This window comes from Silene latifolia, chromosome 9 (genome assembly GCF_048544455.1).
Source record: "Silene latifolia isolate original U9 population chromosome 9, ASM4854445v1, whole genome shotgun sequence".
Lineage (NCBI taxonomy): Eukaryota > Viridiplantae > Streptophyta > Magnoliopsida > Caryophyllales > Caryophyllaceae > Silene > Silene latifolia.
In genome coordinates this window covers 56759421-56771986 of record NC_133534.1, presented here as the reverse complement: position 1 = coordinate 56771986, position 12566 = coordinate 56759421, and the positions used below count along the sequence as shown (strand labels likewise).

The window sequence follows — 12566 nt, the reverse complement described above, 5'->3', positions numbered from 1 at the left end:
TCGTACCGTCTTTGAAAGACTCCGAAAATGTCAACTCAAGATGAATCCGCTCAAATGTGCCTTTGGAGTTACTTTGGGAAAATTCTTAGGATTTGTGGTACGACACAGAGGAATTGAAGTTGATCAATCAAAGATCCAGGCCATTCAAGAAATGCCAGAGCCTAAAAATTTGAAGGAGCTTGGTGGTCTACAAGGTCATTTAGCTTACATTCGCAGGTTCATCTCTAACCTCGCGGGACGCTGTCAGCCATTCAGTCATCTTATGAAGAAGGATGCTATAGTTCAATGGGATGATAAATGTCATAATGCCTTTGAAAGTATCAAAAAGTACTTGTCATCTGCGCCTGTGTTGGGGGCACCAGTTCCAGGAAGGCCTCTTATCCTCATCATCGCAGCACAAGAACGTTCACTGGGGGCATTATGCGCTCAAGAGAATGAAGATAAGAAGGAGAGGGATCTCTATTACCTAAGTCGAACTTTGGTGGGAGTTGAACTGAATTACTCTCAAATCGAGAAAATATGCTTGGCTTTGGTTTTCGCAATTCAAAAACTAAGGCACTACATGCAGGCACATACTGTCCATGTAATTTCAAAGGATAATCCTATCAAGTATATACTCTCAAGGCCAGTCTTGTCCGGCCGTCTAGCAAAGTGGGCAGTTCTACTCAAACAGTATGACTTGGTCCATCTGCCTCAAAAGGCAGTCAAAGGGCAAGCTTTAGCTGACTTCGCCCGCGAAATGGGAACTTCAGGATGATCTTCCTGGTGAAGAGATATTCTATGTGGATGTACTTCCGCCATGGCAAATGTATTTTGATGGTGCAGCAAGACGTGATGGAGCCGGAGCTGGTGTTGTATTCTTGTCTCCCGAAGGTCATGTGTTGCCTTACTCCTTTGTGCTCACTGAATTATGCTCAAACAATGTGGCCGAGTATCAAGCTTTAATCTTAGGCCTTCAGATGGCGATTGAAATAGGGGTCAAGGATTTAGACATTTTTGGAGATTCCTTGTTGGTGGTCAACCAAGCCCTTGATGAATTCGAAGTGAAGAAAGATGATCTCATTCCCTACCATCAATATGCAATCCAGTTACTTAACAAGTTGGATTGTGTTCATATTGGACATGTGCCAAAGAGTGCCAATAAGTTGGCTGACGCGCTTGCTAATCTTGCACCACTTTGGCACTCAAAGGGGAGGAAGTCACGACAATTCCAGTTTGCAACCGTTGGGTAGTACCGCCGCTAGAAGGAGGAGAAATTGCAGAGTCATCTAACATGATTAGTGTCTACCAAGTCGATAATGATGATTGGCGGCAACCTATCATCGATTTCTTGGAACATCAAAAGCTTCCTGATGACCCTAGACATAAAGTAGAGATTCGTCGTCGTGCTCCAAGGTCCATATATTATAAGGGAACACTTTACAGATGATCATTCCTTGGGCAATGGCTAATATCTCTTGCCGAAACTGAAGCTTCTGAAGCCATGTACGAAGCTCATTCGGGTGTTTGTGGCGCTCATCAATCCGGTCCAAAGCTTCATGATCGTGTGAAAAGAATGGGGTACTATTGGCCAACCATGGTGCAAGATTGCATGGATTTTGCAAAGAAGTGTGATGCTTGTCAGTTCAATGCAAATTTCATACATCAACCTCCAGAACCCTTGCATCCTACCATTTCGTCATGGCCCTTTGAAATGTGGGGACTAGATGTTGTAGGACCTATCACTCCAAAAGCATCAAATGGGCATGAATACATCCTCGCTGCAACAGATTATTTCTCAAAGTGGGCAAAAGTTGTCAGTGTACGTGAAGTAAAAAAGGAAACTGTTGTTGATTTTATTCGTACTCAAATCATCTTTCGGTATGGTGTACCACAACGCATCATAACTGATAATGGCAAGCCGTTCTTTAACAAGTTGATGAGAAGTCTCGCTGAAAAGTTCAAATTTAAACAATACAAGTCTTCCATGTACAATGCTCCGGCAAATGGCTTAGCTGAAGCTTTTAATAAGACACTATGCAATTTGTTGAGGAAAGTGGTGGCAAAGTCAAAGCGTGATTGGCATGAGAGAATCGGTGAGGCATTGTGGGCCTATCGTACTACATACAAGACACCCACTCAAGCAACCCCGTAAGCGTTGGTGTATGGAGTTGAAGCCGTGTTGCCATTAGAACTTCAAATTCAATCTTTAAGAGTTGCCATTCAGGAAGAGCTTACAAGTGATGACAATGACAAGCTGCGCTTGGAAGAGTTGGAAGCTTTAGATGAGAAAAGGTTGCAAGCACAACAAAAGTTACAGTGTTATCAAGCACGGTTGTCACGCGCATTCAACAAAAAGGTGCGCCCTCGATCTTTTCAGGCAGGAGACTTGGTGCTCGCGGTAAGAAGGCCGATCATTACTTCTCACAAACCTAAAGGCAAGTTCACTTCCAAGTGGGATGGGCCATATGTCGTGCAAGAGGCATACACCAATGGTGCTTATAAGATTGTTTATGAAGACGGTATTCATGTGGGACCGATCAACGGAAAATTCTTGAAGCGCTACTACTCCTAAGCAAGAGGCTAAACTGCAATACTCCTAAGCAAGAGGCTAAACTGCAATACTCCTAAGCATGACGCTAAACTGCATAAGCTCCTATGGATGAGCCTAAACTGTATACCAAAATAAAACTCAAAACCAAAAAACCAAAAAAAAAAAACCAAAAAAAAAAAAGAAAAAAAAAATCATCCTTCCTTGAACTACGTAGGCTTGATCTTGTAAAGTACTTGGGTACTTTGCGAGTACATAGGCAACTTAAGTAAGTCTTACTTAGGTGCAGCCACACCCCCAAACAAAAAAAAATCCTTTTCTGAACTACGTTGGCTTGATCTTGCAATTTGTCTTCCATGGTCACTTTGCGAGTACGTAGGCAGTTTGAACAAATGCTTTGTTCAAATGCAGTCACACCAAAAATTCAAACCTCTCAAAAAATTGCTCCTGGCCCGCAAGAGTTTAAACTGTGCATGGCTTAATAAACTTCAAATCGGTCGGTCTTTAAGGATAAGGACAGTCTTGATCATTGACGGATTTTGCCACAAGGAAAAAAGATGTTCTCGTATCTTCTAGATCTCCAAGTACCTTGCCTTTCTTCGAACAAGTGTAGACCATGAGTAGTCAACGATCCTTCAGTTATCCTTGATTATCGATCAAGCAAGCTTCAAGGAACATCGTTCATCCTCTTTGTGCTATCCAAATCCTCCAAGTTCTTCTTCATATGGGTCATCGCACTCCTTCTTCCACATGGACATAGAGAGCCTTGCAAAGACCTTCGAACAAATCTCGCCCTACATAACGGATTGATGGGAGTATCATGAAATCCCCATGCGTTGGACTGGTCAAGAGAGTATCGAAGTGCTCCACCTCAAATTCCTCGGCATCTCTCGTGGTCAACAAGTCAGCTACATTCTCGGCATCTACCTTGGATTCCTCGTCGTCTCTCACGGTCTTCAACGGTCCATGGGCAAGTTCATGCTTTGCATGATGGCTTAAATAAGAAATCGAAATAACTCGCTCCGCGGAATGCTTCAATTTGTCTAACCATTGTCAAGACGGTCCATTGCTTGCTGATAACTTGGAGGAGAATCGAACTCATGCTCCAAATTTAAAATTTCTCGCAATCTTTGCAGTCACTTGAAGTATCCAATCAACCACGGTCAAGTCTTGAAATGATCCATCGGGATGCCTCAAATGCTTCAGTGGCCAACGGGACATGTTCCTTACTTCTTGATAACTTAAAAGAGAATCGAACTTGTGCGGCCAAAATGTTTCAAAATTTCTCGCGGTCCTTGCAATGACTTGAAGTATCCTAGCGATCCATGGTCAAGTATCGGAATGGTCCACTCGGGATGCCTCAAATGCTCCAGTTGTCAACGGAACATATTGCTTGCTTCATAACTTGGAAGAGAACTTAAATGGCCCAACTTGGAGTAGCTTGAAATTCTCTTGCGCCCGATGAGACAAGTGTGTTGCTTAGCTTGATGAGAAATGATTAATCGAAATGAGCCATCTAGAAAGTTTCAAATTCTCCCACGGTCGCCTCATATCGAAGCAATCGGACACGGACTTCCTTAAGGTTTCTAGTGCCCAACGGCTCAAGTACATTTCATGTTGCCTCAAATAATTGTTGAAATGCCCTGATTCGGAATTCCTCACGATCTCCATCAGTTGATAATTGAGTTCTGAGTGGCTTGAAATTCTCATACAGACGACAGGCCTAGAGATGACTAACTTGAAATGCCTCGAATTTCCAACAGTTGTCACGCAAGAGCATTGCTCAAAAGAAAAACGAAGTGACTCGCTTGCAATATCACGGCTGATCCAAATTGGTATGTGTAACACCTGCGTGCATGACACACACAAACACAACATTTGAATACACGTTTCTTTCCTATATTAGCGATGCAGTGTGTAAATAGTTATGCGTATAAAAAAGAGCTTACCGATATTGGAAAATAATGACGTAAGAGATCATCTGTCAATGTTAAGTCAAAGCTTAAGGCATTAAGTGAGCAGATAATAATGATCAAGATAGGAGAAGAAAACAATTTTGTAATAGAAAAAAGCACACCAAAAAAAAAAAAATCGTTACTTTTCTTACTATACTGTGTTTTCCATTTTCTCCCTACAACAAAAAAAAAAAGTTTAAAGTTATTCACAATCAAGATATTAGTGATACACTTCTTTGCGGTTCCTCATAGGGAAAGTTTAACTCCACACAACCCGCATTAGTGACAGCCACCTTGCTCACCGGTGATTCTCGATCACTCCCTCACGCTGCTCTCAGTTTGCTGCAGAATATCAATTCTCACTGAAGTGCTCCTTGTCGTAGGTCTTTCGTCATTCATGATTTTGGATTGTTGTCTGGGTCACCGCCTAGTTAACAACAACAAATCCAATTAGTCCTATATTAACAAGGGAAACTTGGAGTGAAAATATTTCGAAGTTTTGCCGGTCGAAATAATGGCTCGAATTCTGGTCAGAAACGGGTTTGTTATTGGTCGAAAATGTAACGAATGTCTGCTTGTTCAGGTCGGCACCTATTCAACAACAATAACTCCAAAATCAGTCTCATTTCTTGAAGCGAAATGTTAGAGGCGGGTTCGAGTAAAATTTTGTGACGAAATAATGCTAAAAAAATCAAGTCGTTTGGTCACTACTTTGGAAATGAAATCATCTCCCTTTTTATGGGTGCGAAATGCAAATCAATAACAGGCTAAGTGGAAATTTGAAAACTTTCGACTAGATTGTGAAGTTATAAGATACGATTCAATGTAGTTTATTGAATATGCAATGCATTAAGTGAAGAAGCAAAATGAAGTAGTGTGTACAGAAAAGCACAAGGAAATTACTTCGTACATGTTCAAGAGTAATCAAATGTCAGATTAAGCACATGCATACCACCCTTCAAATTTGTGGCTCAAGATGCAATGGACATCAGCTGGTCAGGCATCGAATTTTAAATGGGCCCTCGTCTTTTCCAGAGAGTTTATGATGAACAAGCAACATATGACTGACTATGTGAGTTGGGAAATAATCTTGTAATCAAGCCAGTATGAGAGATATTGGTCTCGTCTTATATAAATAAGATTGGTATGGGAAGAGCGTTTGGCTGTTACTCCTGAATCTGGCCGTTACATACAAAAAAGGTCAATGTGGCTGTAATGCTCGTTAAATGGCTAGGATTAATATTGATTTGCTCATTCAAGACACAAAAGCTATGGAGTAATTAGCTTTGACCAAATTTAAAATTCAAGCAACACAATAGCAAGTTTCATAGGCGACTATGGTACTTTATTGGCTACATTTTTGGTGCCTTAAATCTCATTGTTTAATATTGGCAGTGGAGAATTACTCACAAGCATTAATGGAAATGAAAGTAATTTCTCTCTCCCAAAATTAATTGGCTCATATTACACAAGAGTGTGAGTTAAGGGAGCACATCGTCAGTCTCTTGTTGGCCGTAACATTAGCAGACAACAGTATCAATGTACATGAAAGAAAGGCTATTTGTCTGGTGTATATCTAAGTTACTACCAAGGTTACAAAAATTACCAAGGTGAATAAAATTCAGTCAACGTGAAAAGAAATCGTCTACAATGTCAAAACAAAATGACACGAGATGTACCAAATTTCACAAGGCACTCTTTTGAAATGCTTATCGACTTTCAAGTCAAGATGAAAAAGGGGGCAAGACAAAAATTACATGGTACTCTTACGACAAGTTAGGTACTCATCGACTTCCAAGTCATTTAAAAATTCACACGGGTACTCCTACGATAAGTAGAGTGCTCGCTGACTTCCAAGTCAAACAAAATTCACACGGGTGCTCCAACTATAAGTTAAGTACTCGTGGACTTCCAAGTCAAACAAAAAAAGTAGTCGAGACCTCACCACGTCAAAAACACCCAAACGGTGCACGTGACAAGGTCTCGAGGGGGCAATTTGTAGGCACGGAAATTTTATTAAAGTGCCGAAAATAAAAGAAATAAATTATTTTAAGTTAATATCAAATTTTAGCTTAATTTAATTATATTTGTCCCGTTTAATAGAATCCGGATCGATCCATATTGCAAATTAGGTCATTTGGGCTCTAAAGCAAAGCAAATGGTCAATTGGGCCCAAAAGAGAAGTCAAGCTCACAAACAAAGCCCAAACTTCAAGTCCATTTATCAAGGGAGAAATCTCTATAAATAAGAGACTTCTCCACCATTTCAAGAGGAAGAAAAAATCACTTTACGAGAGAAAATCATTTGTCAAAGTGAAGGGAAAAGAGACATCAAAAGCTCTCAACTTCTCTCTACAAATCTCATCAATCAAATTGAAGCATCGAAGGGAGATTCAAGTCAACGCGACCCTCTCAAAAAGCTCAAATCAAACTCAACTAAACTCAAGCGTCGAAGAGAGATTGAAGTCAACGCGACCCTCTCAAGGAGCTAGAGTCAAGCAAGCGAGCCTCGTAGATCGTAGACTCGTATCTTTAAATATTGTTGTAGAATCAGTTGATAAAATAGAGGTTGTATACATAACTTTCTGATATTATATAAACTCATTTGTCTATCTGTTTTGTGTTACAGTTTTATTACAATACAAAATTTGTTGTTACAACGGGATTTTATAACCATTTTACAGTTAAATGTGACTAATATTGAAAAACCAGTTACCATAAGCTGTAACCCTGCCTATACCATTGTAGTTACATTTAACTATAAAATAATCACTTATGCCCGTCTGAAAAATAAGACGAAAAGTGTCAGTCTGAAATAAGAATTTGTGTATGGGGAATACCCCTCAAATTAATTTCAAACATTTTTTAAATACACTTTAAGATATATTTTAATCAAACATATAAAATCCATTTGAAATGAGTGTAAACAAGGTAAAACTTCTAATTAACAAAATCTAAACACAAAAAGAATCTAAGATGGTCAACATATATAAAAACTTTGATTAACCAATATTTGTGTGTGTGTATTTCACACTACATTAGGCTGAGCATAAGCTACATATAGATACATACCTCCTTTATAAACATGTACCACAATATTTTTCACCACTTTCTGAATTGTATTCTCCTGCAAAAATCACTAATGTTCTATACATCTGGTTAGATGTAACATACTAAAATGTATAGGGTATATTTCACACCGCCTGAGTTTGAGATAAATTTGCATTCCGTGACGGAGTAACATTGCGTCAAAACATAACAGCATAAAACAGCTCGTTCCACGAGTCAAGAACTTGGGCAGGCACCAGATCTTGTCTGTGGATGGATGCGGGCAGGACATGCACCAGGGCTTAGATAGTAATAAAACAATAAGTGGCCATCCTTTCTTATGGAAGACATTAGTGTGATTTCAATACGTTGATGGCTCTAGAATTGGAAGACTGGTTTTTGCAAGAAGTCAATCATCTGTGCCTATGATGAACTTGGGCCATATTTGAGGTGGAACCAAGCAGACACTGCCTACACACTGAACACCCACTACAATAGATGAATAGTTAGAAGCCGCCTGTACATCAACCACACACAACAAAATCAAAATGACCCAATTAAAGTAATAACCTAACTAAGCAAGAGAACTTACAATAAACTGTTGAGTGTCGACCCACCACCACCTCATAGGAATCACCTAGCAACACTGAGCTCACAATCAGACAAAGAAAAAAAACAAATTAAACATCACCCAGAAGTAAAAAAAAAATGCTAGGCACACCTCTTTTCCACACAGTACTTTAAATACAAATTCAGCACCTACCATAAATGCTAGGACTATAAACTATTATAATCAAGAGATACTTAAACGCAACACCTACAGATTTCCAGAACCAATCCATAATCGTCACATAATTCATAGCCACTCAATCCACGACCCAGCAACCTTACATGTACCGCCAACTAAACAAAGTCCTCACTAAACTGGCAACGCTAGAGTCTGTCACCAAATTAAGTGTAATACAGGCGAGTCGTATGATCTCAAAACACTCCAAAAATCCTACGCCTAAATAGCAGCCACAAGTGACCTGCATCGCTCAACTACAGCGTCTCTTAGGTAAGCCAGGTTCAATAAAATACCCAAACTGGTGAGATCTAAGAGATGTGGACCCGGGAAAACTACGCCAGTCCCAAAACCCAGATGGCAGGCCAAATAATCCTCCACAATCGATGACAGACCAACACTCTATTTGATACTGCATATATGATACCCTAATTGATATTGCAGGTGCGAGGCTATTCACCCCCGATAACACGCAAAGATAGAAAAACATTAGGCAAAAAGGAACCTCAAACAAACACTAATGACTCAATTCATTGGGGAAAAAACAACCCACAAAAATGAGGCAAAAGCTCAATACATATGATGCTTGTGAATATCATTGCCATTGGCATTAAGCTTCAGAAACTATGCAGAGTTGCCTGATAGTACTGACTTACAAGAATGCAATGACTTGTGATAATTAAGGGTCAATTTGCAATGACGAAACAGATCACTAATTGAAATAATTGAAGGGCTGGAGAGGATACTTACCCATGTTTCCTCCTTTCACTTCCCTAACAGCCCCGGTGAATATATTCTCGGACTAATTATTAACCAAACAACACGAGTTAAAATCGATTGGACAGCTCTGACTCTACATAAACTATAAAACTAAGTGTTGTTTACCAGGTTATTTGAGTTGGCAAGTAACATAATGAGCCCTGATCAAACTCGCCCTTCCTGAGGTTCATCACCTACAATTAAGTTTATAGAAAATGATTTTAGGGTGTATATTATGTAAGAAAAGATACCTGGACAATTATAGTTCATCAAATTAGCCAAACGCAATGAATGAAGTTAAAAGCATTCTACCTATTTCATATCATCCTCATAATTAGTATTATTAAATTTGATATCAACATCAACTCCATATCTAATTAGAGTACCACTCCCAAAGCTGAAGAAAGATTTCACCTTGAAGGGGCATCATCAACCATGATAGGAACTCCTTGACACAAACACAAAACTTTGCCCCGCTTTTGATTGGGGTTTTAGGCTCAACAAGTGTCCAATTCATTTGGAAATGCCTGCATATGTCATCGACCAAGTCACAAATGAGCATGTACCTGATAAAGAATAAGTAAAACCTAAGTGAAGAGGATGAATGAATTCTGCTGATACCAATTGGCGTAATCATCTCAAAAAAAAATTGACATCCATAAATCCAACAATTTGAGTTTGACTACGATTAATATTTTTAGTTGCAAGAATTTGGAGCCTCCGAAGGTGTGTACCCAATAGAAGGTGTTGATAAATGCAGTCTCGTGATGACCAGTGAGCCTTCTCTCCTTGCACTCTCTATAAGCTGCATTGTGCTCTTTGTGGCGCTTCCCTAACTTCTCCAATGCTTTCTTTATCGCCTCTATTCCTCCCTCTTCCCTCTTCTCCCAGTTCTAACATCAACCCAACTCATAGTTTCCTAAAATTCAGCTAAAAAAACGACAATTATAGACGATAAACGATAACTAAACCGGAATTACGACAACATACATACCTAAAGTTCAACATTTCAAAATCAACCTTATTATATATTCCAATTCTAGCAATAAACCCATATCATAATTTCAAACAATTTAGCTCAATAATTACAATTGAAGACGAAAAAATGACAATTACACATGGAATAATTTAGCACTCCCTCAAATGAACAGTCCACCACATTAATGCTTATCACCTCAATGCCATTTTTTTCAACCTCAGAAACAAACATATTAACCATATGTCCGTGTCTAATCCACATTTGGCCATTAGGCGGATCCCTCACAATTAACAATACCAATATCAAAACTCCAAAGCTATAAACATTACATTTATCAGTTACCTCTTTCGTTTCGCAGCATAATCCGGAGTACTCTGAATTAGCCATCTTCGATCTTTCTTCCCTAAACTAATGGTTACCGAGTAGCCCAGTTTCGACAACTTGGCCCAAACTGACACGTCGAGTAGTATGCCAGGTGCCTTGACATCCCTGTGAACAATTGCCTTTAAGAAGTCAGTATGAAACTATGAATATAAGAAAGAGCATCAGTAACGATATTGCAAGTTTGCAACGACCAAGTGATTGCTCTATTTCATGTTTCTTTTCTGATTGTATCCCTCCAGACATATAAATATATGCATAATCATCACACCCAACAACAGTAAGCATGTTTACAGTACTTGAGTAAGTGAATGGTGAGGCATATATGTCGAAACTCGACCCACTTTGGGAAATGACATTCCTCTGGAAATCATAACAGGTTGAGGCTATCTGGGAAATTACATTCCCCTGGGAATCATAACAGGTTGAGGCTATCAATTGAGCATCATCACTATCATCCCCGTCATTAGCATAATCACCATAATCCTCGGGAATCTTACAATTTTATCCTCACCACTCATGTCCAAGTACCTGAAAAACAACTACACTTGCTTAAGAGGCGGATTTAAAAAAACTGACACTCTGACAGAATATAGTTCGATTAGTATGGCTATTGTAACAGCCAAACACGTACCCTTAGCAATGTTCATAGTAGTACTATTATTTTAAATTCAGTAACAATGTTCACAGTTCCTAGTATATTTAAGAGAAAAGGTGTCTAGGGTTATTGCCCAGCCATGAGCCACCATTGAGGGGTCATATTCAAGCAAAATTGACAACATACTCAACTGAAATTGTACCACAAAAACCCATACTAAAACTATTAGAAGTCTAGAACTAACCACAATTCCAAAACCCAGATTACACATCTCACCGATATAAAATGATCAACCATTATATCATTCTCAAAAACCGGTACTGAAATCAAAATAGAAAAGGTGACATACCATCAAACAATAACGAAATCAAAGTGAAATAAAAAACAAAAGACTTACCAATCATGTGATGTGCCAATGAATCCTCTGCCCTGAATAAAATGAAGTGAGTTAGGCGCAGTTGCAGGAACCACGTTCAGACCCACACATTTTCCCCAACTTCTAGTAGTGCATTATTGAACCGACCGAACTGAGCATTCATATCTAGTACATTCCTTAACATGTTGAAAGGCACGGAAGGATCCTCATCACCAGGTCTCTTTGGATGATCAGAGAATATCTGGGGTGACAGCAGCGACCAGTATTCTTGAACTGCTGCTTTCCACTTCAAGGAATCCGCAGAGAACACTTCCGCAGAAACACCTATGATCAATTTAAAGAGACAAGCTCGAAGTTATAGACCAAAAGGCAACAATTACTGTACCGAACTGAAAATTATAATTACAGTAACAAAAACCGAAATCAAGTCAAAATACATATAAATAATTAAAAGTGCAATCTTTATAAATACCCAATAATTTTATATTGATGAATTGCTCAAACTAAGCCTGAATCAAGCCTGTATAAGTTGTATAAAAGATGAGAAATAAAGACTTACCATTACTAACCTCAAATCAATCAAAGGGGAAGGAGTCTTGTTGTTGGTAGTTTGAGAAGCAAAGGTGAAGATGAGATGGTGAAGCAGTAGATGATGAAGCAGTAGTTTATGAGCATCAATAATTGATGTTCATCAAAACGATGAGGCTCGACGAGATATTGATGAGTGAGAGAAGTATGATTGAGATGAGAAATGGGTCTGGATTAAAATGAACTAGTTTTAACCCGTGCAAAATTGCACGGATTTGCTATTTTAAATTGTTATAACCATATTGAACAAAGTACATGTTTGTAAGCACGTAAAATTTGTATAAGTGTCACGTCGAATGTCAAAGTGAAAAGGTTGACCCGTCAAATACTTTGCGTAAAATTTATGTAATTAATTTTGATGAGATTTGATTAAAGTAGTCCATTTTAATTATATTAGCCGAGTCCGGTTAGCTAAAGCATACCGAAAATATTTACTTGGTCCACATAAAAACGATACTCCGATAGTCCCAAAATGCGCAATCCAATTTCGTTATTTTGCTTGGCCAACATAAAAACGTCCAAAATAACCTAAGACATTCCTAAAGGCTCTATATTCACTCCAAAATCTC

The 12566-nt window shown here is 38.9% G+C and overlaps 1 protein-coding gene and 1 long non-coding RNA gene across 15 annotated transcripts; one reads left to right on the top strand and one right to left on the bottom strand.

Annotated features, from left to right (window-relative positions):
* The first annotated feature begins 806 nt into the window (after positions 1-806).
* On the top strand, positions 807-1232 carry LOC141601065 (uncharacterized). The gene has a single exon (XM_074421326.1). It carries the CDS (start codon positions 807-809, stop codon positions 1230-1232), a length of 426 nt encoding a protein of 141 aa, XP_074277427.1.
* Positions 1233-7451: 6219 nt separating this feature from the next.
* Positions 7452-12168, bottom strand: LOC141599793 (uncharacterized). Of its 14 annotated transcripts, none has more exons than XR_012523950.1 (10): positions 11969-12168; positions 11431-11733; positions 10735-10966; positions 10397-10543; positions 9810-9994; positions 9388-9641; positions 9202-9269; positions 9067-9118; positions 8125-8178; positions 7452-8021 (listed from the first exon to the last, which is right to left on the bottom strand). It is a non-coding gene; the product is annotated as an uncharacterized LOC141599793 (long non-coding RNA). The 14 variants fall into 14 exon arrangements; XR_012523952.1 differs by having other exon boundaries at positions 9490-9641; XR_012523948.1 differs by having other exon boundaries at positions 9490-9602.
* Positions 12169-12566: the final 398 nt, after the last annotated feature.

Bases quoted from the DNA above. Each gene is read 5' to 3' on its own strand.
- LOC141601065 (XM_074421326.1), top strand. From the start codon at position 807: ATGTATTTTGATGGTGCAGCAAGACGTGATGGAGCCGGAGCTGGTGTT.